Source organism: Papaver somniferum, unplaced genomic scaffold (genome assembly GCF_003573695.1).
Source record: "Papaver somniferum cultivar HN1 unplaced genomic scaffold, ASM357369v1 unplaced-scaffold_131, whole genome shotgun sequence".
NCBI lineage: Eukaryota > Viridiplantae > Streptophyta > Magnoliopsida > Ranunculales > Papaveraceae > Papaver > Papaver somniferum.
This window is the reverse complement of record NW_020622270.1, coordinates 4,815,313-4,839,006: the sequence shown is the minus strand read 5'-3', so window position 1 is coordinate 4,839,006 and position 23,694 is coordinate 4,815,313. Positions and strand designations below refer to the sequence as shown.

The 23,694-nt window shown below is 38.5% G+C and overlaps 2 protein-coding genes across 2 annotated transcripts; one reads left to right on the top strand and one right to left on the bottom strand.

Annotated features, from left to right (window-relative positions):
- Window positions 1-12,505: 12,505 nt before the first annotated feature.
- On the top strand, window positions 12,506-12,973 carry LOC113332462 (putative disease resistance protein RGA3). The gene has a single exon (XM_026578999.1). It carries the CDS (start codon window positions 12,506-12,508, stop codon window positions 12,971-12,973), a length of 468 nt encoding a protein of 155 aa, XP_026434784.1.
- Window positions 12,974-19,997: 7,024 nt separating this feature from the next.
- On the bottom strand, window positions 19,998-20,750 carry LOC113332461 (putative F-box protein At1g47790). The gene has a single exon (XM_026578998.1). The coding sequence runs from the start codon at window positions 20,748-20,750 to the stop codon at window positions 19,998-20,000; it is 753 nt and encodes a 250-aa protein (XP_026434783.1).
- Between the last annotated feature and the right edge of the window lie 2,944 nt (window positions 20,751-23,694).

The following is a 23,694-nucleotide window of genomic DNA, read 5'->3' as shown; positions in this document are numbered from 1 at the left end:
TTCCACCTCTTTTATATGCTGGTTTACATTGCTAAAGACTTTAAAATTCCACTTTCTGATCTCTTTTTTGGTGACTTTGAGCTTTGTGACCATTTGATATGCTGCTGAGCCATTCTGAGGATGATTCCAAATCCTTGAAATCAGGTCTTTACATCAGTCTTGCTGAAGCCAGTTTTCATATAATCTGAAGGGCTTTTTGTTATCTCTCTCAGAAGGGTTTGTATGAAGGAGAATTGGAGTGTGATGTGAGCCGAAAGGAGTGAGACTGTAGATGGTTCCTGAGTTGAAAGTGTCATGCCATTTAGTATTTTCCAGTGCCCTGTCCAGTTTTGCTAAGACCAATTGACTGCTTTGTCTGTGGTTATTCCAGGTGTATGGATACCCTGAGAATTTGACATCAAGCAGATCAGTTTGTTGAAGCCAATCTCTGATGCACTTGTTGAGAGACGATTGAGGAGTAGCTGCTGTTGAGATCTTTTCTTGGTCTGAGATTGTGATGTTAAGGTCTCCTGCATCCTCGGGATCTGCATGCTTTGGCTTCTGGTTGAGATATTTTCCCAGAGAATATTCTTTTCTTCATACCCTGGGCTTCCATACAGACAAGTTAGTAGCCATTGTGTATTCTGAGGACCAGCAGTAACTAAAGCTTCTATCTGATTTCTTTGTTCATCAACCAATTTCAGATTCATGCCATCCTTTCATATGAGAGCAATGCCTCCAGATAGACCCACAGAAGATTGATCCCAAAAATTAAGAAATCCCAAATGTCTAATGTAAGAGATAGTTTTTGAGTTATTGGTTTTAGTCTCAGACAAAAAAACTATGTCTGGATTATTTTTTTGGATGCAGTGTCTAAGGTGATCTCTAGTGTCTTTTTGGCCAATGCCTTGACAATTCCAAGCAAAAATTTTCATTTTTAAATGTTTATGAGAAGCAAGGTGCTTATGTAATGAAAATATTTTAACAGCTAATTTAGAATTTAATGTGACTTTATAGACTTGCGAAAAAAATTTAGAGAATGGTATGAAATATACCTGATCTTCGTGACCTATATTTCCAATGTACATAGTTGCATTGCAGTGATGGTCCCAGTCACCCCCATGGTTGTAGTCATAGTTTTGTATTTCTTGAGCCGGTTGGTAAACATTATAGCCAGTCACACTGCTTTCTTCTATGTTGACAACATTGTCGAAGTTGATGTTTATGGCAACATTTTCTCTCTCTTTTGTTCCTCCTCATACTCGATCCTTATCCAGCATTTGAATTGCTTCTTTCTTCTTCAGTGTAAGGCGAAACATGGTAGCCATCTGAAGGTCTTTGGAAGACTACTTTGTTTGTTGTTGCAACTTTCTTCTTCGATACTTTCTTGTTAATCTTGATTGGAGAGCCGTCTCCATATTTTGGATTCATAGCAATGACATCTGTTGTAGTATTAATTTTTCGGTAAATAAGAATTCGTTGCTCGGACTTGAAAAGATTTTTAAAACAAAAATATATACAAAATTTGTCACAGGATCAAGAGACACTGGGACTCAGGATTCCACCATTAATCATTCACAGGATTCATATATTTATTCCAAATAGTTATAGCTCAAATAATAAGGACTCTCATTCTTGCCAAGGTAGATTTTTAGAAGATTAACTGTACATCAAAAGCATGGCATATCAAAAGCACTATGACCAAGCATAAACTATCAAATGAAATGACAATCAATTAAGAAAAATCATAAAACGATTAATAAAAAGTGCAAGTAGTCAAAAAGAATTAAATATAATTATCATATGCGTGAAATATGGCTTTCTCCAACATCCCAGTATTGGGATTTAGCTACTCATATTAATCATGTTCTCAAAATACATAATTGATGCTCAAAATTTGATTAAAAGAGTGAAAAAGTATAAAACAGTGAATCTACGACCCACAAAAGGCGTCCAGAAATCAACGATAGAAGTGTACTGCTGTAAAACAACGATACTTAGCTGCTGCTGTTGACACTGTTGAAGAACGACGGTGCTAGGACGTCTGTTCTTCGTCTTCTCCTTCTTCTTCAACAGCAGCAGGACTCTTTCCTGCAGTTCTTCTCTTCGCCTCTGCAACCTCCCTGTGGTCTCCCAATCGACCCCAAACTCTCGACACCCCTTTTCTATCACCTCAACAGCCTATTTATACTCGACAACAACCAAAATATTCTTGGTTTAATCCCACATATCTTTTCTTTATTATCACGGGAATAACCAAGATTTGTTTCCCTGTGAACTCCGATTATGCGTTAATAGAAGATATTTGGTATTTCTATCTTCTAGGATTCGATATATATCCTTCTAGGTACAATATCTTCCCTCTTTACTCGAGTATCTTCCACATATATTCTTTCCAGGATGCTTCAGTCCCTGTTTAGCTTTGATCTTCTCTAACGGATTGTTCAGCCCAAGTTTTTCGATCCAATTCATTGTACCAAGCCTGTTAGGATATATTAGGTCTATCCCAATCATTTCCAGCGATTGAATCTCGCTCAAAGCCCACACAAGATCGAACCCTAAACTGCCAGTGAAGTGTGCATGGCATAAGATTTTCCCGCCATTTTTTGTTTTTTTTTTAATCGTGAAGAAAGGGTGTCCCTTTAGCAACTGGGGTGGAAACATCCTTTTTTGGGGGGGAAATAGTAATTCTTCTGGGTTCCTCCGGGACATTTCTGGGACGTTTCCGGTGCATTTCTGGGGCGCTTCCGGCATACTTTCGGGATACTTCCGGTTCACTGTCTACAGAGGTCCAAATGCCACATTTTCAGTCACTTTCGCCGCAAAACCTTATTTTTCCAAAAATACCTACAACTAAATAAAATACCATAGTAAGTACAAAAGTGGGTACTAACAATATATACAATTGGGCTATATTAGACACATAAGTGCATCTATCAACATCCTCAAGAGAGTAGTTTGTCTGTCCAAACTTGAAGAGCGCCTTATTTTCCAGAGCCATTACAAACTTTGCTTTGTTCTCGCAATCATCTTCATCGTGGTCCAAGACAAAACATGCTGGACATTCTATGTCAATAAACCTCTGATCAAAGGAGTCTTCACATTGATCTTGATGTAGGCAGTGAATGCATTTGTGTCGATCGGGTTTCCATCTTCAGGGTCAATCTCTTACACTTCTCCAAGGATTTTTGCAAACTTGAACATTGTTTCTCTATCAAAAAGTTCAGGAGGTAGGTCATTGAAATAAACTCAGAACTCTTGAATGCTGAAATCCATATTTTGAATCTGGAAAAACGATTTAGAACGCCTCACCATGAAGAGGAAACCATTAACTGACCATGGAGCATTCTCAAGAACTCAGTTAACTTGATCCCAGTTTGTGAGTCTGACAATGAAATGGTTAGGAGATGGATTGAACTTTTTTGACTTTTTTGACCCAAATGTTTTTGAGATGAAATTGTAGAGTATCAGGGTGCATACGATCAGAGGATAACAGTTTTCCTACAATACTGGTAGCCCAATTTGAGATACCTCTGTCAAGGTTGACACTTGAGTACACAAAAGTTTGCCTAACTTCATCTGAACCAGTATTTTGCAGATTGGTAGACATCAATTGCTCCTCCAGATATTTCATGTCTCCCATGATTGAATCCATTGGTTTGAGGACAGGTAATTGAATTGAGTTTGTTATGAATAATGAGAGAATGATTGCGATGATGAAACTGAGCTTGTTGAAGTTGTCATGAAATGTAGGTCCTATATAATGCCTATATAATAAGAGTCATGAAATGTAGGCCGTTTGCATGAAATTTTTTTGAGACGTGTTGAAATTGTCATAAATATATTACCACTTCTCTTCCAACAAGAAAAATTAACAGAAGACAGACCTTTATGTGAGGATTGAGGCTGTGAGAAGCAATTTGTTTTTCTGCCATTGACTACTCAGAAGCTGAACTTTTGAAGACTACAACCTTTGGGAGGATAACCTTTGCAATTACAACTTTGTACATATACAAGGCAACAAAGATCAGGGCAGAAAATTAAAACCTGCAAGCCATAAGAACAAAAAAAATAGGGGTAAACGAGAGATCAGAAATCAGAGAAGATCAAATTTAAGACATGCAAAATCGGAAAGAAGAAAGAGAAAGTAGTTAAAGCATTGCATATGCTTTGGTCTTTGCTGTTTGTTTTTAGTTATAAATAACGTAAAAATTCGTTTTCATATGTTTTAACCGAGATTATTATAACATTAAAATGATCAACCACGTTTTATATTTTTTAATTTTACACGTTTTAGGCATCACATAATTAAAATAGTCGATTATTACTCACCAATACCCGTCACCACCTTAAAACCACCCGATACCTTTTTTTTATCCACAACACCCAGTGGTAGAGCAAAGGGTTGACTAACCCTGGATCGAGCCCATATTAAAATTATAATCCCTATAAATAGTACTTAGTCAACCTGTATTTAGGAAGTTTAGATTGAATGCCATCGCCGCCTCCCATCCTTTGTAGGTTGGGCGCATTTCCAGTTTTCCAATTGCAAATGCCATCTATGAAGTTTAGGTTGAACAAACTTGTATGTCTCCAATTAATATATTCCATTATATTCTTTTTTCTTTTGCATTGCAGTCAATTTTATTTAACATTAAAAACCATGATTTATGCGATCCGTTGCCAAAGATAGCAGGGGTATCATTTTGGGTGGTCTAGCGATCACGATCATTCTGTTCTATTTGATTTGATATCATCCCTGAAATATTTGGTACCTACCTTTATTAATCATGTTAAAAACAATTAAATCCATTTTTCATAATACAATGTTGCATGTGTTGTAATGACACAAAACTAATATTGTCCCCTACAGCTCACCCACACCAACCACTACTTTTCCCACCATCACCAAGTGCGGAGCTAGGTTTTTAAGGAATGGGGTGCAAAAATCCTCGGAGAGTTAGATAGGGTGAAAAATGGACTTAGTAGCCCATTTTATGATAATTAGGCAAAAAATAATACATTAGGCCTGGTTCCCTCCTGACCACCACTTTCTAAGAGCCGCTACCGCTTCCCCCACTCACTACTTCTTCCATTACCATCACTAATGTCTATTGATACTATTTTTATCAAAGTTATATATTAATGAGAATATATATTTATTTAAATTAATTAAGAGAACATTTTTAATATATCATCCATTATGAACAATTAATGAAATATTAATTAATAGAACATTTATAATACTCAAGTTGAACAAACCACGACCGTAAATTTATCTTTCTTCTAGATAAATCTCAGCCGCTCTTTATCTAGCCTAAGTTAGCCAAGCTTTGTTTTGTATCGTAGATACATGATATGTAGGTCCTATAAAAAGTCACTTATGTTGGGTTTATTTCTTTATTATAAAGTTTAACTAAAACAAATTCACTGGATTATCTGTATTCAATCCGCCCATCAGTGCATCCATTGGATGCTAATTCGTTGGATGTTGGATTGGATGCGGATGCTACATTTAAAATCCGTAGTCCATTGGATTGGATGCGGATGAGCTGAAAACCGGTATATACCGGGCCATGCTTGATTAATGATTTTCTGGGGTTGTAGTAAATAGGATTCGTTTCAGACTTGTGAAGGAAATGGAATTTTTAGATTTAATAAAAATATATATACAAAAATATTAACAATGGTAGAGAGGTACTGGGACTAATGATTCGGCCAATCTTCATAACATAGGGCTCAATGATTTATTCTCAACAATAATCGCTCAAAACATATATGGACTCTTATTTTGCCAAAGTAGATTCTCAAAACATTGATTGTAAATGTTAAGCATGGAACATCAAATCACCTAAGCTAAGCATGACCCATCTAATCAAATAACACCCAATTTAATCAAATCATATTTCAATTAATTTTTAATTAAAAAGTCTTAAAAAGAATTAATAAAATTATCCATGTATGAAGCTCGGCCTCCTCCGTCGTCCCAGTGTTGGGGTTTAATTCATCATAGTAAAAATGCTCTCAAAATAATTTATTATGGCTCAAAAATGGTTTACAAATGATGAGAATATGAGAAATACAATAAAACCAGAGAACTACGACCCTCAGTGATAAAATAAGACTGCTGAAGCTCTGTCGCAAACGCTGTGGAAAGTAAGACTGCCCGATTACGACCCACAAGTGTTAGTCGTTACTACTGTAGAAAAACGACTGTTGTTGCAGGTCCGTTCTTCGTGTTCTTCATGTTCATCAGCAGCAGCAGCAGCAGAAACCGAGTTTGGGAAAACTCGAATTTCTTCTTCTCCGGCTCTCCTCAGCCCCCCAGACTCTCGACAACCTTTCTCTGACCTCCAAGGACTCTATTTAAACCCGAATCATGCATCGAATCTCCTCCATAACTCCACAAATCCTCGGCAGTGAAAGAAAATATTTTCGGATATTTTCTTTCCTGTTTTAGCTTTTCACGCGTTTTCTCTGGTCCAGCACGCTCCAATTCGACTTATTCACGCCTCAACACTCTTCCAACGCCAGCAGAACTCCCCCATGCACACAAGAACTTCAATTTTGCTCGTGTTACAGTCCACGTGCTCTGTTTTGGGTGTGTGAATCATACCGAAAATTCCAGCCAAATTTGATCGATCATGTCACCCATACTATGTTCCTTAACCTATATCACATCTCTATACCAAATTTCAGCCATTGAATCGACCCATAAGCCCTTCACTTTGACGATCGAAATTCTGCCAGAACTGTTTAAAAATTTCCCGCCAAAATCGTTTCAAATGGGGAAGAAACTGGTATCCCCCTATCCAGAGTAGGGGTGTGAATAACAGCTTCCTTGGGGGTGACTTGGGGGTGCCCCTTAGTAATTAGGTTACCCCTTATCCAAAAGAGAGAGACCGAATAACACTTGTCCTCCGGGTGCCAAAATCAACTTTTCGAGCCGAATTTTCCAAAAATGTTTATTTCCTAAAAATACATAAAAACACAATATTAGTACAAAAATAGAGTTCCAACAATACGGAATATTTGAGGACAAATTAGACACAAAAATGTGTCTATCAATGCTCACCCCTACCCCTACATTATGAAGGGACCACTAACAAAGAATGATTTTTTAGGGACCATAGTTTTTTGGGGGGACCATGGTCTTATTAGGCCACCTTCCCTATAGTTATAAGGGGTGTCCTAGAACATTGAAATGACTAACCTACCCTTAACCTAATTTAATTTCAAACCAACACAATAACCACGTCTCTCTCTTTGTATATATATATATATATAACCACCACCTCCTCTCACCACCACCTCCTCTCGCCACCACCAACCACCGATTACCACCACCACCATCCACCACCGTCGATTACCACCACCACCATCCACCACCGTCGATTACCACCACCACCACCAACAACCACCGATTACCACCACCGCCCACCACCGCCGATTACCACCACCACCTCCAATTATCACCACCAACAACCATCGATTACCACCACCACCTCCGATTACCACTACCACCACTATATATTTAGGTTAATTTAAAACATTAACAAAGATATTCTCACAAACCCATTACTTGTCATTCGTTTTTGGTTGAATAAATGAGAACTAATCATCAAAATGAGTTGAAAATGGAAGTTGCAGAGAGGTTTAATGGAGTTTTTTTTTCAATAAAAAGTTCGGTTATCACAAATTATTTTTTTCTTAACCGAACTCAAAGTTCGGTTGATTCGCAAAAAAATACTTTTAACCGCACTCCTTGTATTAGAACAATACAAGTCCATAAGTCCGGTTCGCTCGCAAAATTATTAAGTTTTCTTTGTAACCGAACTCTACTTATAAGCCCAGTTCGGTTTGAGTTGCAAAATATGTTGAAGTTTGCGAACCAACCGAATTTCTAACACTAGGTTACTTTTAACCTGAAGTTCAGTTGGGAACTTGGTTGCGTTGAAGTTTGCGAACTAACCAACACACAAGATGTACTCAAATAAATTGTCAAGTTCAAAGTTCGGTTACCTACCATTTTATCCTAGGTAACCGAACATTGCACTGTACGACCAAAACCTCCATTAACGAGCGAGTTCGATAACCTGCGTGTTTGGAAAACGTAACCGAACTACACTTTCAGGTGTGTCCGGTTACATGTTCTTGACATATGGTAACCGAACTACATTTTCAGATGTGTTCGGTTACATGTTGTTGACATATGGTTAACCGAACTGGCCCAAATTTACATAAAAAAATTCATTTTTTTGAAAGTTTGGAGCAATTCAACCAACATTATCTAAGTTTGAAGCATACCTGGGTACCCAAATACCCTTCCTCCGGTTGTGGTTGGTAAATCCATCGTTTTTCATGTTTTCCTTCTTCATCTTCTCTAACTTTACTCTCTCAATAATTCTACTTCTTTTAAAAAAAAACTTATCTGATTTTTTAATCTCACTAATTATCTTTAACTTAATCATCTCAGTAATCATTACACTAACTATTATTAACACTAGCTAATCATCACCCAAAATTAATCAGGAGAGTAATTTAGGTATTAATATAAATATCTAGATAAGGGGTAACTTATATTTATTTCTAATGTCTTTACCCAAAATAAAACCATGGCCCCCCAAAAAAATCCATGATCCCCAAAAAATCGTTCCTAACAAATTCTCAATCTGGCTTACACTGTCAAGCCCATACAGCTGATTGGAATTTTATTCACTAGTAAGGATTGTGAACAAAACCTATATTTTAATATTTTTATCAAAATCTTAAAATTAACATATCAAATAAATCATACGTCCAACCTTTACTAATTTTATCTCTTTGGAAAAGCTTTCGAAATGATGTACGCAACTAGTATAATTAATGGTAGCCAAACTTGAACTTTGAAAAGAATATTGGAAATCATTCTTTTCTCAGGATGCATGACAATCATGAGTCCATTTCTTTCCCAGTAGATGCTAAATACATAATTAGTGAATATATACAAATTTCAATCCTTTAAAACGTTTGAGTTGCTCAAAGCCTTGTAGTTGGATATCTAAAGATTTAAAGGCCTAGACAAATAAAATTTCCACGTTGAACTGTGAGGAAATCCTTACTTCCTATTGGACAAAACAAGTCTTTTTTTGATTTTTGTGAAACGAGAGGACACTTGGCAATGTAAAATTGGTTAGAAAAAATAGGGTAGCAATTGAAGCCGTAAAGAGAAGAAGAAAAAAAAAAAAAAAAACAAATTGATTTGGAATTCAAGCCGTGACAACCTGGAGTTTGATAAAAAAAGTCGTACTAGACTAAAAAAGAGGACACCCAACAAATCTATTTTTAGATAGGTTTCAGAAATTTTACTAGGATGTTAATTCAGTTTCCTTCTCAATAATAAGTTACCTTAATTGTTTGAGCTATTGCAAAACAAGAAGGGGCGGGACTTGGTGTTATCGCATGTCTCCCCTCTTTCTCTTGGTTTAGAGTTTAACAGAAGTCTTATGGATCTTCCCGAGGAACAAAACTATTCCGAACAACTATGCTACTGTCTGCGACGGACTATATGCTATTGCGATTAATGTGTATGAGGGTGAAAGAGTTATAACTAGGGACAATAACTTGCTGGGTAGCTTCATCATAGATAGAATTCCTTGCGAACGTCGTCGTATTCCTAAAATCACAATATGTTTTGATATGGATGCAAACGTTATATTACAGGGAAAAAAATAACATCACAATTACAAATAACAAGGGGAGGTTATCGAAAGCTGAGATTGAGGGGCTAATTTAAGAGGCTGAGTAATTGCAATCAGAGGATAAAGAACATAGGAATTTTTTGTTGATTATGTATGCAACATAAAGAGCACAATGACGGACATAGAATCGAAACAAGTTGCGGATGACAAGGAGAGGATGGAACTTGCAATCGATGATTTAGAACAATGGTTGGATACATATAAGGTATCTGAAGTGGAAGATATCATCAAGAAGGCGAATGAGTTGGAAAATGTATGCAATGTTTCTACAGTCTATACATAAAGATTACAAAATTGTTATTAAGCACTTACGCAGTTAAATTCTTTTACATTGTACAATATGAGAAACTGAGAATACCGTTTGAAGAACTTAAGACTAGACTTTATTTTAGGAATTATCCATCCGCCGGTTATACAACATCATAGCTTAATATTATTTGGTTTTAAATAATTATTACTATGTAATTGTTGGGACAAGATCAAGCTTATTTTTAGGAATTAGCCCTTCGATAGGTTCCTCCCTGTGTTTAATGCATTTTCATAGCTTATTTTTTCCGTGTTCGGTTCCTACAACATTCATAGCTTTAGTCGATAGTGCTTCGAGTGACGGCTAACACAGTTCTATTTAGGACAACGAAAGCTTTGGGAACTTGTAGAATTTCTAATATTCAAATCGGACGAGCTTGGTTATATATAATAACAAAAAGAAATCCGCGTTTAAAAAGAATAGAAAAAATAAAATAAAGGAAACCAAATTCAAATTGGAATTCATAACGTGACAAACGTGACAATATTTAGGTGAGGACACTTGGTAATATAAGATTAGTTTAAAAATTACAAACTCAACATAACGTGTTTGGAATTTCAAGTACCTACCATATTAAGACTCTTTTCTGGGAAAAATATTCACATATTTTCTGCGAAAATAAATAAAATATTCTCCACCTATTTAATATATTTGCCCCGCGACACCAAATCAAAAATACAGTCCTATGAGGCGGGGCAAAGCGCCGCGCTTACCAGATCAAAAATGCATCTCAACGGGGCGGGGCGAAGCCCCGCGCACGCCAAATCAAAAATGCATCGCCACGGAACAGAGCAAGCACCGCGAACACCAAATCAAAAATACATCACCACGGGGCTGGACGAAACCCCGCGCTCACCAGTTTAAAGGAAAAAAAATACCTCGTGCATAGCACAGGCACAAATCTAGTGATCCTAAAAGCCAAATGTCTAGATTTTGGTATAGGAAATGAACATTCACTATTGGGGCTACTCCTCCCTTAAAAAAGGTCTAAGAAACGCCCTACAAAATAGCTGTAATTGCTAATATCTTCCAAGTGTTTTCCGCAGAAGCTAATTTTCAATTTGCGACACCAATGGTATATCTTCATGGTTTTTTTGTTGATGCGGGTGTATCAGGGATTATGACAAAAGAAACCCTCGTTAAACACTTGCAGCATACAACTAAAGTACTACAAAATTCTTCTATGTGATTCAGCATCATGACACTATTCGTAATAACCAGGCGGCAGGTAGAATTGGTGAAGCAGCGGGGTTATTCGTTGAAAATGGAGCATTTGTTGTATGAATTATAGGAAGTAATGATAACGGCTAACTAAATTTCAACTTATGCAATCTTTTGTAATTGCTAATATCTCTGTATAGCCCTACACCCCCTTCTTTTGATATTTCCACAAAAAAAGGAAAAGAAAAGAGTACCCATTCAAAGAAAGAGATGAAAAGAAAAGCAGGACAAAGTAAAATACCGATCTTTACTTGAAGTCCCCGTATTCTTTTGCATTCAACGATTTTCATTTTGGTGGGGCGGAGAGATTGCACCTCCTTTAATAAAAGTAGGACAAAGTAAAGATGGCAAGTGGAAGCATATGATGCTTTAATAAAGAATGTGTGCCTGGCTAGTAATGATCGAGAATCTCACATTGGAATGCTTGTTTTTTTCGTACTTGTTCCGCGAGAATTTCTAAGTAAAGAGGCAACAAATTCCGTTTGAAATTACTGCTTGACATCAAGAGAAGACTCATGTCAGTGACTTCAATCAGTCTATAAACATACATTCTACATTACAAGTTCAAGAGAGGACTTTTTTTTTTCTCTACCTCTTCTTTATCTGTTTGCTGTAATTCTCTATCTTTTACATACCTTCATCATGCCTATGGAAGATATTCTAGTCAACGGTGTAACTGAGATCTTGAAACCGTTGGTCTCTCTAGTTTCTCAGCAGATTACTCTTGCATGGGGTGTAAAAGACGATTTAAGAAAGCTTAAGGATACCTTAGAGTCACGAATTCAAGCTCTAATTACTTCTCTGGAAGAAAAACAAGTTAATGATGCTGCTGTAAGACTTTGGTTGAGAAGGCTTAAAGACATTGTTTATGATGTCGATGATGTTATGGATGAGTTCTCTTACGGAACCATGCGTCCTCGTAAGCACAAGGTACGAGCTCTTGTCTCATCCTCCAACCCACTTTTATTCAAATTCAATATGGCTCGTTAATTCGATCCGTCAATGAGAAGCTGGAGGAAATTAACAGAAACAGTGACAGGTATATGTTGCGAAATATTAGTAATGTCCAAGACAAAATCATACTAGGGAGCAACGTAACCGATTAACCTCGTCTGTTGTGGAAGATTCAAAACTTCTAGGGAGAGATGGTGCAAAATCAGACATAATAAATATATTGATCGATAAGTCGTCGCCATCAACATCGTCATTAGGGATTTCTTCTCGATCAGACAACATTTCCACTTTATCCATAGTGGGTATGGGGGGATTGGGTAAAACTACAGTAGCTCAAATGGTCTATAAGGATGACTCCATCGTGAGAAACTTTGATCTACGAGCTTGGGTATGTGTCTCTGATAATTTTGATATCTATAAGATCTTAAGAGACACCGCAGAGTCCATTACTGGAAACAAATATGAGAATCCATCGAATGTCGACGTACTAGCGAACCAAGTCAAGGAAATGTTGATTGGTAAAAAATATCTGCTGGTGCTCGACGACTTGGGGAATGAGGATGTCGGAGATTGGGAAAAACTGAATAGTTACCTTGTCCATGGCGGCATGGGAAGCAAAATACTAGTCACTACACGCAGTCAAAAGGTTGCATCTGTTGTTGGTGGTAAATCTCATGATCTTGAAAAGTTATCAGATGATATTTGTTGGTCCATTATAGAGGGAAAAATACTATGTCGAGGTGGCAAAGAAAATGAAAAATACTGGAATTGAAATAGCAAGGAAATGTGATGGCTTACCCCTAGCGGCCAACTCACTTGGAAGTTTATTGTGCTCGAGAAAAGACGAAAGCTATTGGTTGTCAATCTTAAACAACATTAATCATTTGAGAGATACGCCTGAACATACAAGAATAATATCAATATTAAAACTTAGCTTTGATAATTTATCTTCCCCTTTAAACGATGTTTCTCATACTGCTGTATTTTCCCGAAAGACTGGGAAATAAACAGAGAAATGTTAATTCGATTATGGATGGCAGAAGGATTCCTTCTTCAAGCTAGTGGAGGAGATGATTTATCTTTTGAAGATACATGAAATGAATATTTTGAGTATTTGGTGTGGAGTTCGTTCTTTCAGGATGTGCAGAAGGATGAAGAAATGGGTAACATTAGGACATGTAAGATGCATGATTTGGTGCACGACCTTGCGATGAGTGTTCAAGATCCTAATGAATTTGGAATCGCAAAGGTAGAAGATGACAAAGTAGAAATTTCACAAGTTCGTCGTTTACAACTGCTATTTGATGAAGGACCTCGTTTGGCATCTCCAAATGTGTTATTGAATGCGATGAAGTTGCGAATTCTTATTGCTGTTGAACCATATAATTTTTCGCATATCAATTCTTTATTTCGTTTGAAGCGTTTGCGAACATTATGTCTATTAGGTGGTGTCTGGCGTGCTTGCTCAGTCTCTCGTGGTTTCGAGTTTCACCTCACTGTACGCGAAGTATGTTTTGCTTCTTCGATTTCTAAGCTCAAGCATCTGAGGTACCTTGACCTGTCATACATTGATTTATTTGGTGCAGCGTCAATAAATCATTCTTACAATTTGCAAACACTTGTACTGCATGGGTGTAGACACGTTCCAAGTTGGTTTCTTAGAGAAATTCGGAATTTTAAGAGTTTGAGGCATCTTGATATCTCGTATTCGGATATTAAACATATACCTGAAAATATTGGGTTCTTAGAACATCTAAGCTTCCTTGATCTTTCATACACACCAATCTCAAAGTTACCAGACTCAATCACTTGCATCAGTTGTTTAAGCACACTAAAGTTCGATTATTGTTGGAACTTAGATGCCTTACCTACAGAGCTAGGAGCACTGACACAATTAAGGCGCCTTAATTTGGAAGGTACTGGGATCGAAGTATTGCCTGAATCATGTATTAAAAACCTCTGCAATTTGGAGATAGTGGAACTAAGATCGTACTGCAAGCTTCCCAGAGAAATTAATAATTGGCCAAAATTAAGAATTCTTACGCACTCTAGAGATGCTGATGTAATGCCTAGAGGTATAGAGAGGCTCACTTGCCTTGAAACATTAGAGGATTACATGGTTAGGAAAGAGAATGAGATCCGCGAAAGTCCTAATAATAGTTTTGGTAGTGGCGTTGAAGAGATGGCAGGGTTATGTCAGGATTTTCTTAGGGAATCACTGACAACCGCGGAATAACGGATCTTGAGATATTATGATGAATAATAAGTAAAGCAAGCACAAGCAACTATAATAATACGAGAAATATAAATCAACTCACAAGACACAAGATTTATAGTGGTTCGACCAATACATACAACTTGTATATATTGTCTACGTCCACTTTGAGCCACACCAACTCAAATCCACTATGAAGGAAAAACGATTACAACGTCGTGTGAATCCCAGCAAACCCTTGGTTACACCGCAACAATTACCCGAGACGATAACCTTGTCTCTTGTTCCTCACCAATATGCTCTCACAACGAAACCCTAGCTTTAGACCTAAAAGCTATACAAGAAATCTCTCACCGACCTCTTAATCGTTTTCTACACAATGCACAGATTCTACAAGGCCTAACTACCTATTTATATAGGTTACAAACTTGGCCACCAAGAATTCTAACCGTTTTAGGAAACCTCTTCCCTAAATAACCACGGCTAACTTTAGGAAATAATTAATTAGTCTTCAATAACTAACAGGTTAAACTCCCTTGAGGTGTTAGGTATAATAAATCTGGAGAATGTGAGAGGTGCAAAAGAAGGCGCAAAAAGAGCAAAGTTAAAAGACAAGCAACACCTTGTACGTTTGGGTCTGTATTGGGGTTACACTGATGATGATAGTAGAAGTGTTAAGGATTGCTGGAGGGTCTCCAGCCTCACTCTAATCGAAGGAGTTTGTATATATATGGATTCTTAGGTGTAAATCTCCCCAACTGGATGGTGGGTTGTTCTTTATTTAATTGCCTTCCGAATTTGGTGACATTAACTTTAACAGACTGCATCAACTGTGAGAAGCTCCCAGCGCTTGGTATTGTCCCATTTCTTCACTATCTTAAAATTGCGAAAATGAAATCAGTCAAGTGTCTGGGCAAAGAGTTTTATCATCAACAAGAAGAAGAAGACATCAGTAGTATTACTACAAAGAGACCCCCCTCAATATTCCCTTCTTTAGTTAAATTGGTTATTAATTTGGAAAACTTAGAAGAATGGGTTTCTCCTCCTATTTCTTCTTCTTTTTTCCCTATCCTAGAGCGTCTGGCTATTGTAAATACCCGATACACAATACAATTATCTGGAGAACTCTATTTCTTTCTGGGAGGAATTCCTCCTTTTATAGGCAAAGCCTGACATGTAAGTGTCGTACACGTGTACTCCACTATCTTTCTTAGTAAGTCTCCTAATATTAGCCGTACACATGTACTATTACAGCTGGGATTATCTAGGCACCCACTGGTTATCTTCTTCGGGACACCCTATCTTTGGGGCATCCCACTTGCATAACATCATCGTCCGTAGTGACCCCGACTCTGGTAATGGTGACCCCGACTCAAGTAAAGGTGACCCCGTCTCATGGTCAAATTCCCATGTTTGCATTAGCCCCCTGACTGTTTTTTCAAGGCTTGTAGACTTGGGAATCATTCATAGCTTGTATTCGGAATGCATCTTTGGATTGTTGGTTTGGTATGTCTTCTTGTCTTCTTGAAGCCCCCTGTTGATCATGACTTCGGGTCTGGATTTGTATCAGCCGAAGCCCCCTATATGAGATCTTGATCTGGTCACTTGGTTTGAAGTCACTTCGGGTTTTCATTTTTTGATGTGCTTCCATTTAGATGATGACTTCGGTTTTACTCGTTATCATTCTTACGCTTTCTACTTGGCATCAGCCCCCAGATTGGTGTCCCATCATGTAGCATTGGTATGATCCTAAGTGGTGTCACTGGCGTTGGTTCCCTCATCTCAACATTGAGTTGATAGTAAACAGAACAATTGTTTCTTTTCCTTCTCGAAGTCCCAGTATAAATTCTTCTTTGCTTAGCCCCAAATATCTTCTCAAGATGATATATTATCGCTTTGTGGTTTGCGCATCAGTTGTCAATCATCAACCATTTCTTTATTCCAATCTTTAGTACTATCGGTAAAGTCCAGTTTCATGATCTGCTCTGTTGTATGATGGTTCCCCCGTGTTGCTGCATATGGTCTCCGAAGTTGTATTTATATTGACATTGGGGATGCAACATGTAGTAAGTTGTATTGATGTCGGTGAAAGTGAGGCTGGTTGTCGAATGTGGGGATGATATTAAGACATTCACATATAAGAACAATAATAAACTGGGTAGCTTTGTGTTTTCTTCCGATGCAGTCTCGTATGCGAGAGTCGCAAGCCCCGAGGAAACATCATAGGAAGTGGTCTTTCACTTGGTTTGTTCCTCATAATTGACTTCTTTATTTCTTCCCCCTCTCTTTTCTTTCGGACTCAGTAATTTATCTCATGCAATCGGTTGACCCTCCAAAATACCACGGATTTATCAATCAAATACTTGTTGCATTCTAGCCTCTTATCGTGATGGATCCGTGATCGCCTTGCTCCGTAGATTTTGTACCTTTCTCGGCTGTTGTTCATGCTTCCAGTGGTATTAGACAATTTTGATGGCATCACGCAAGCTCTGGCATGTTCTTATAGTAGCGAGGGGCGCGTTGTGGAGGCCGGCTTCTGTCATTATTTTTCCTTAATACGAAAAAGAATAGTATTAAAGACCATCGATCGGTTCTTTTTCCCGATGGCGCAGTCGAAAAGAGTAGGAGGTTAGGTTATTTTCGGGAGGCGTCTGCTTGCTTCCTTGATGGTCTTGTTTCAGATTTTTTTTTCTTGTTTCGGATGTAAGACTATGACTAATCATTTTATGTATATTTCTATTATTGATATTGTAGTTGTTTGGATTTCATGTTTCTTGCTGTGTTTTGTGAGTTTCCTCCCCCTTTTTTCTTTTGATTTCGGAAAGTTAGTCTTACGTAACAACGGGTATTACCGAAATAGGGTAGTGTGTGATTGTCGAGTTCGTCCATGTCCGAGAGTGTGTAGGAAAATCTGATGATGGTGCGTTTGATAGAGTTCCCCCTTTGATTAAGTTTTGGAAGATTAATTTGTGTCCGAAATTATTATGCGTGAAAGAAAGGAGAGAGAAAGGGGATTCCTTTTATGAGTTCAGATTTTGTAGGAAAAACCTGCATTCAGCATGTCCGGGATCCAATCCCAGCGCCTTTGATGTAGAATTTGTCCCGAATATGTGGTTGCGTCAATTTAATTGACGAGTTATGGTGTGCTGGAGTAGAAGAAGACTTAGATTAATAGAAGCGGCATTGTTTTATTCAAAAACAAAGGGAGATGGTGGATGTTGTCTTTCATTGGACATTTTAGGTAAGATTCATTCAAGCATGGAATTTCTTTAAGCAATGGATGTTATCGGATTTATGTCCTCAATAGCTGCTCATATCTTTTGTATGAGCTTGGTCTCGGTGGATGTTATCGGATTCAAATCCTCAATACCTGCTTGTATCTTTTGTGTGAGCTTGGTCTCAGTGGATGTTATCGGATTTAAATCCTCAATAGCTGCATATTCGCAGCTAGACGCCGCATGCTAGGAAAATAGAGTTAGTTGGTGCAAATCTTTCGGGGTTTTCTCTCATACCAGATTCAATTTGGGTGATGCCTCTTATCGATTCCGGCAGCTGATTGTATAAGGTAGTAGTCTCCTTGGATGAAATGCTTGTGAAAAGTTAAGGAAGAATAGACTTCAGGTGAAGAAGTGTATATGGTGTTCGTTGGGTATACGCGAGGCTGCTTCTCACCCCTTCCTCCTCCTTTCTCTTTTCAGAAGGAAATTTATCTTATTGGCCTCGACGGGACTTAAAATGCCAGCTTCTATGCGTTATCGGTTAAAATAGTAAGATGATGTCATCGGTTGTCTCCCATGCTTTCTATCTTCGTCATAAGCCATTAAGAGTAAATTGGTATTATCGGTTTCGTCTTCTGCCATATCTTCATTTCCTCCCTCTCTTGAGTGTCATCGACAATGAGTGTTGTCGGCCGTGTATGCTGTTCCTTGAGGTCTTGGAATTATTCATGTCGGATGTCCTAACAAGAATCCAAAGCTGTATCAGCAACATCGACTCTTCATGATATTAAGAAAAGGTGGATCTCGGCTGTGGATTGTACAGGTTGCCGATGAGATGTTGATGGTGGCATCGGTTGAAACCTCAGTTTGTTGTGCAAAGCAATAGCGTCTCTTCATGACTTCGGCTTATTCGTCACCTCTTCAATTCTTCTCTGCTCAATTAAATCAAATGTACTAACACAAATCCAAAGCTGTGTTAGTAGTGGCGTCCCCGGATGGCAGTGGAGTGATGCTTTCGGATGAAGTGGATACAGAAGTGAAAATAGATTGTGCAATTTAGTTTGAGGACCCCGGGTATAAATGAGATGAAGATGAAAGCCGGGGCCGCTATTGAGGTGTTGATATTAGCATGTAGATATAGTTTGGCAAACGCGTGATCGGCCAGATGTGGAGGATATGAGTGGAACGTGTCCACTTTACCACCAAGTTTTTTATTTTTCTTATCTACTCGGAAGTAAATTCTTTGAATTGTCGTCTTCCACTGAGTTTTCACTGAGTTTCCAGAGCCAACTATGCCATTTGGATTGTCGTATTCCACTGTTTCCGTTGGCTTTGATACTGGATAAAGAGCAGCTTCGAGATCCCAAACAAACACTTCCCCACCAAGTCCACCAGAGGCAACAACATTGGTATTTTTTTTAGCTGCAGCAAGACATGTAACATAGTCCGAGTGTTGACGGAGAGTTCTTGTGCAAGTCCCGTCGGATAAGCAATTCCATGCCTTGAGTGTGGTGTCTGAAGAGCATGAAATGAGTGTGTTGTTGCCTGCAAGAACCGCATCATTTACCCAATCGACATGCCACTCGAATGTGGCAGAGCAGGTAGCATCGTCCTCGCCTAATGCCCACCTCTTTAGAGTCCCATCTCTGCTTCCAGTAAATAAGTAGTCGCAGCTATCCGGTACTGCCTATTTTACATCAATTTTTTCCTTGGATTCAACACAAGCCATGCCTCCGGGGTTCACTGCCGCATGCGGAAGTTGTGAAGGATTAACAGCTTGGGTGGTGAAGCTGTACTGGTGTTAGTGGCAATAAGGTCTGGTTGATGATGGAGATAGCGGAATCAAGTTGAAGACGTTGAAGTTCGGGGTAAAAGCTAGAAGGGGTTGCTCAATGTTAAGTGGAAATCATGAAGGTGGTGGAGCTGGTGCTATTCAGTTGATGACCCCGAGTATAAATTAGATGAAGATGAAAGCCGAGGTTACTATTTGGTTTGAAGAATCAGCTAAAACAAATGGAGTAACAAGGATTTTGGTAGCATTTTCCGAGGTAGGGTATGAGATGATACTGGTATTTTCCTCGGTAGGGTATGAGCTGAGAAACCACAGAGCTTAGCTGTGAATTGTTCTCGTACTAAAATGATAGGTTTCAGACGGTCCTTTATTTGGAGTTGTACAACAAACTGAGTTGTACCCCGGGTAATCTTCATTTCTTCTCTATGTTGAGTGTCGTCGAAAATGAGTGTCGTCGGCTGTGTACACTTTTTCTTGAGGTCTTCGTGTCTTAGAGTTGTTCATGTTGGTGTCCACTTTTTTGTCTTTTCTAAACGGGTGCTCCACTACCCCGTAAAATCCTATAAACACTTCAATATATATATATATATATATCATCTGCCGAGGTTGTGGCAGTCACACGGCACAAGGATAGCTGGTTGGAAATGTTGTCATCCACATTGTAATTACCATCCTCTTTATATAATCTCCAGTTGCATATGATTTTGTAATGCTTGGTGACAGGTTCAAACCCAAATCTATAAGTAGGAAAATCATTAATTCCACCAGAAATATCATTATCTCTCGATGTCGGTTTAACCCATGGCGATATCTCTCTCGTACTGATATTGTACACGGATACAGAATCCTCGGGTTTGCTACTAAAACAAATCAAACCATTAACTGCTCCAACTATATCAGTGTAGTGAAACGATTTCAAGGTCCTTATGCTGTGAATGGTTGATATTGCTCCGCCTGTATCTTCAGACAATAAGTCAGCAAGCTTGAAACACACTGGATAACCTTTGCACCTAATACCTGCTACAATCCTCTTTTTTGACCGTCTTTTAGGCGGTGGAATGATGAAAAGAAGACGCCCAAGTAGTTTTGATCTGCTAAAGTGCAAATCTATAAAGTACGGATCCTTGATTAAGGAACACAAGCGTTTCGATACGCACTTGAACCGCATAAGTGACTTCACAGGGAGTCTACTTAGGATATCACACAGTACCATCTCATCAAATGTAGTCTCACGACTAGTAGCAGTACTGTTAGGAATAGCTTCCTTCTTATTATGAACAGTACTTCTCCTCCTCTTCTTCAACGTCAATTTCGGCTTTCCCATGATCCCACTCTAGATTGTCCCTGCCATTTATCCCCAATCAGATAAAATTTCACATTTGTAAGCTAAAAATCCCTAGCTTTTCATTTATTTATTTCCACCAATGATGATTGGGGAACCAGTATGCAGGACCAAAGATATTGATAACTGAAAATGATAAACGGCACAAAACAACAACCTGCAAAAACACCCCCCCACACACAAACACACTAGAAAACCGAAACTACCTATCATCACACAAAAATCACAAAAAAAAACATACGGATCTCATGGAAATACCGAAACAGACCGAATATAAGTGGGATACTTGGTTTAATGATTTTGATAATGAAGAAGGATGGATGCAAAGTTAAATAATTTGTCAATAAATGGATAAACTCTTCAAGAATTAAAACAACATACTAGCATACATTCTGGATCAGACGGACAAAGTTATGTTGGTGGTGTTGGCGCCTTGGCGGTGGCCCTGATGGTGGTGGGCAGATGAAATCAGTCTGCTTAACTTCTGGGAAGAGATTACGAAACGAAAGATTAACCGATGAGGTATATATTAACCCTGATTTGACATGCTGCTTATAGGGTTACCAATTCGTTTGGGGTGTAAATGGTCAAGAGACTTAAAAAGCAAAAACAAATGCAGAGAGAAAAGACGATACAACCGTACAAGTGCCCAATGCATGGGCCTCTAGGCTCTTCTCCTCTTTATACTCTTTTAGTTTTTGTTGGTACAGCAGCACAGCTGCATACAGATGGCTCCATTGCGCTAGATATCATGGCTACCAAGTTGATTAGATTAACAACACATGTCAGCGTTCCCTAAGGATGGATCCAGAAAGGATAAATTTCTTTTTAAGGTTTGGGCTAGAAGCCTTGGTCTAGCATTTTTTTTTTTTTTGGCTTGTGGACGGGAAAGGTTATCCGGGCTAAAGCCCCCTTTAGCACAGCCATAGGTCCGTCAGTGGTGTTCCCTAACAAGTTGACTTTTAGCCAAAATAACAAACGCCAGATTTATGTATTTAATACTCCTTTAATTTTGAAAAAAATCCTTTAATTCGGAAGAAGAATAATTATTAGCTTAAAATCTCTGTTATAAAAAAAAGGTGTACTTTGTCTCCTTGATCAAAGAGTGCACATGATTTGCCGTAAACTGTCATCTGGCGGTCCGGATCATCCGGATGGCGTTTGACTTGGACGGCTAGGAAACTTGCGGCCTTAAGAATTCATAATACCTGTTTGATCTATATACAGAGTTTTTAAGATTTGACGTTTGAGCTACCACTAATTTAGAATCCTCCTTTTAAATTTCCCTTGGGTTTCAGATTTAGACCCTTAAACAACCAACGAAATATTTGTTCTTGCAATATATCTAATGTTTGACTTCAATTTCTAAGGTTTTATGATGACAATCGTGATATTAATACAGGGTACATGTAAAACCCTGTAAGACTTTTCCAGGTAAATCTGTTCGTGAAATTCTAGGGTTTTATCCAGGTAAGATTTTTATGCATCTCAATTCGAGTTTTTCATTCATTTTTTTGTATTTCGATCTAATTGATCAAAGGATAAAAGTCACAGGGATTTTACATGTTTTAGAGAATCAATCATTGACAAAGTTACACTATTAAGGTAAATAAGCTCAACTCTGACTTTTGTAGTTCATGAAGTATGGGTTTTGTCTCTAGATTGATTTATGGCTAGGTTTTTAAGTCAAATATGCCCAATCAATTTTCACCGTCTCAGATGACGTAAGGGTTTGTAATTTCAATTTCTAAAGAATGAGAGAATGTCGCCTTTATTATCTCTTTTCAGAGTTCAGAACTTTTTCATTCTTTCTCTCCCTTGTCTCTTGTTATTTCTTCTTAACTCCTTGTCTGGGAGAAACTCTCCATCTCGCACCTCAAGACGGTATGGTCCCCTAACTTTATTTCTATTTTTGTTTTCTTTTGGTAGTTTTACACCGTTACTCTGTGTGTATGATATATCAACGATTCTTGTCATTGTGTTGTTTTCATTGGGTTATGTGATCATCATGATTGCTTTGATGATTTCCTCCATTGTTCTTTGTCTCAGAGAGTTTTCAAGAACCTCCATTATTTGTTTTCGTCCATCATTCTTGATTTTTGTCTTCTTTACTTGCATATGTGTTCTGACTCCTTCCTTTTGTTTGTTCTTCAGTAATACTGGGAAGGATCTGATGAGGACTCCATGTTCCGACCGATCCTCCGGCATTTCTGATGATGCTTTCCTAGAGTCGGTGAGGGTTAGACATCGCCTCCAAAGGTTTTAGATTTCCTTTGATACTCCTGAGGGTCAGTTTGGTGTTCTTTCGGAGGATCTTTTCTTGAAAAATCCTTGTGGTCCTGACGAGATCATAGTTGCAGTCGGCCAACTCGATGCTGGCCTTCGTATTCCCCTGTAATGTCCGCTAGATCCCTTCCAATACGAGGTATTGTGCAAGATTGAGCCTCAGCGAGCCATATATCAGACCAATGGTAATTTTTACCGGATCGCCCGAGACTCTGCTCGCCGAAGCCACGGTAAGGTTACCGAGCACGAGTTGAATCAGTTCGTTCCTTCTTAGAGGGAGTTGTACAACTCTGATACTTTTATAGAGAACTATTGGTGTCAACAGTCTGATACCTTTGACGGCTTTGGTGTTGGGATTTCTAGGTCTCGGAGAGCTATCCGAGGGCCCCCCCATGACCGATTAATATCCTCATGTTTCTACTCAGCGTTCGCTTCGTAAAATCACGATCCCAAGTGGATTGTTGCTCCTATTCGGAATGTGGGACCTTATATCTTTGGTTGGGATGAATCTGGCAATGTTCTCCCTGGACTTCCTGAGATGCATTCCCATCTTCTCCCCTACAGGCCTTGGGAGCTCAAATGGGTCATTTCTCGTAGGCGTTCTTCTCAGTCTGCTCCAGTTGTTGAGGGTGCTAAGGTA

Coding starts and splice junctions, on each gene's coding strand:
- LOC113332462 (XM_026578999.1), top strand. CDS start 12,506: ATGGGGGGATTGGGTAAAACTACAGTAGCTCAAATGGTCTATAAGGAT.
- LOC113332461 (XM_026578998.1), bottom strand. CDS start 20,750: ATGGGAAAGCCGAAATTGACGTTGAAGAAGAGGAGGAGAAGTACTGTT.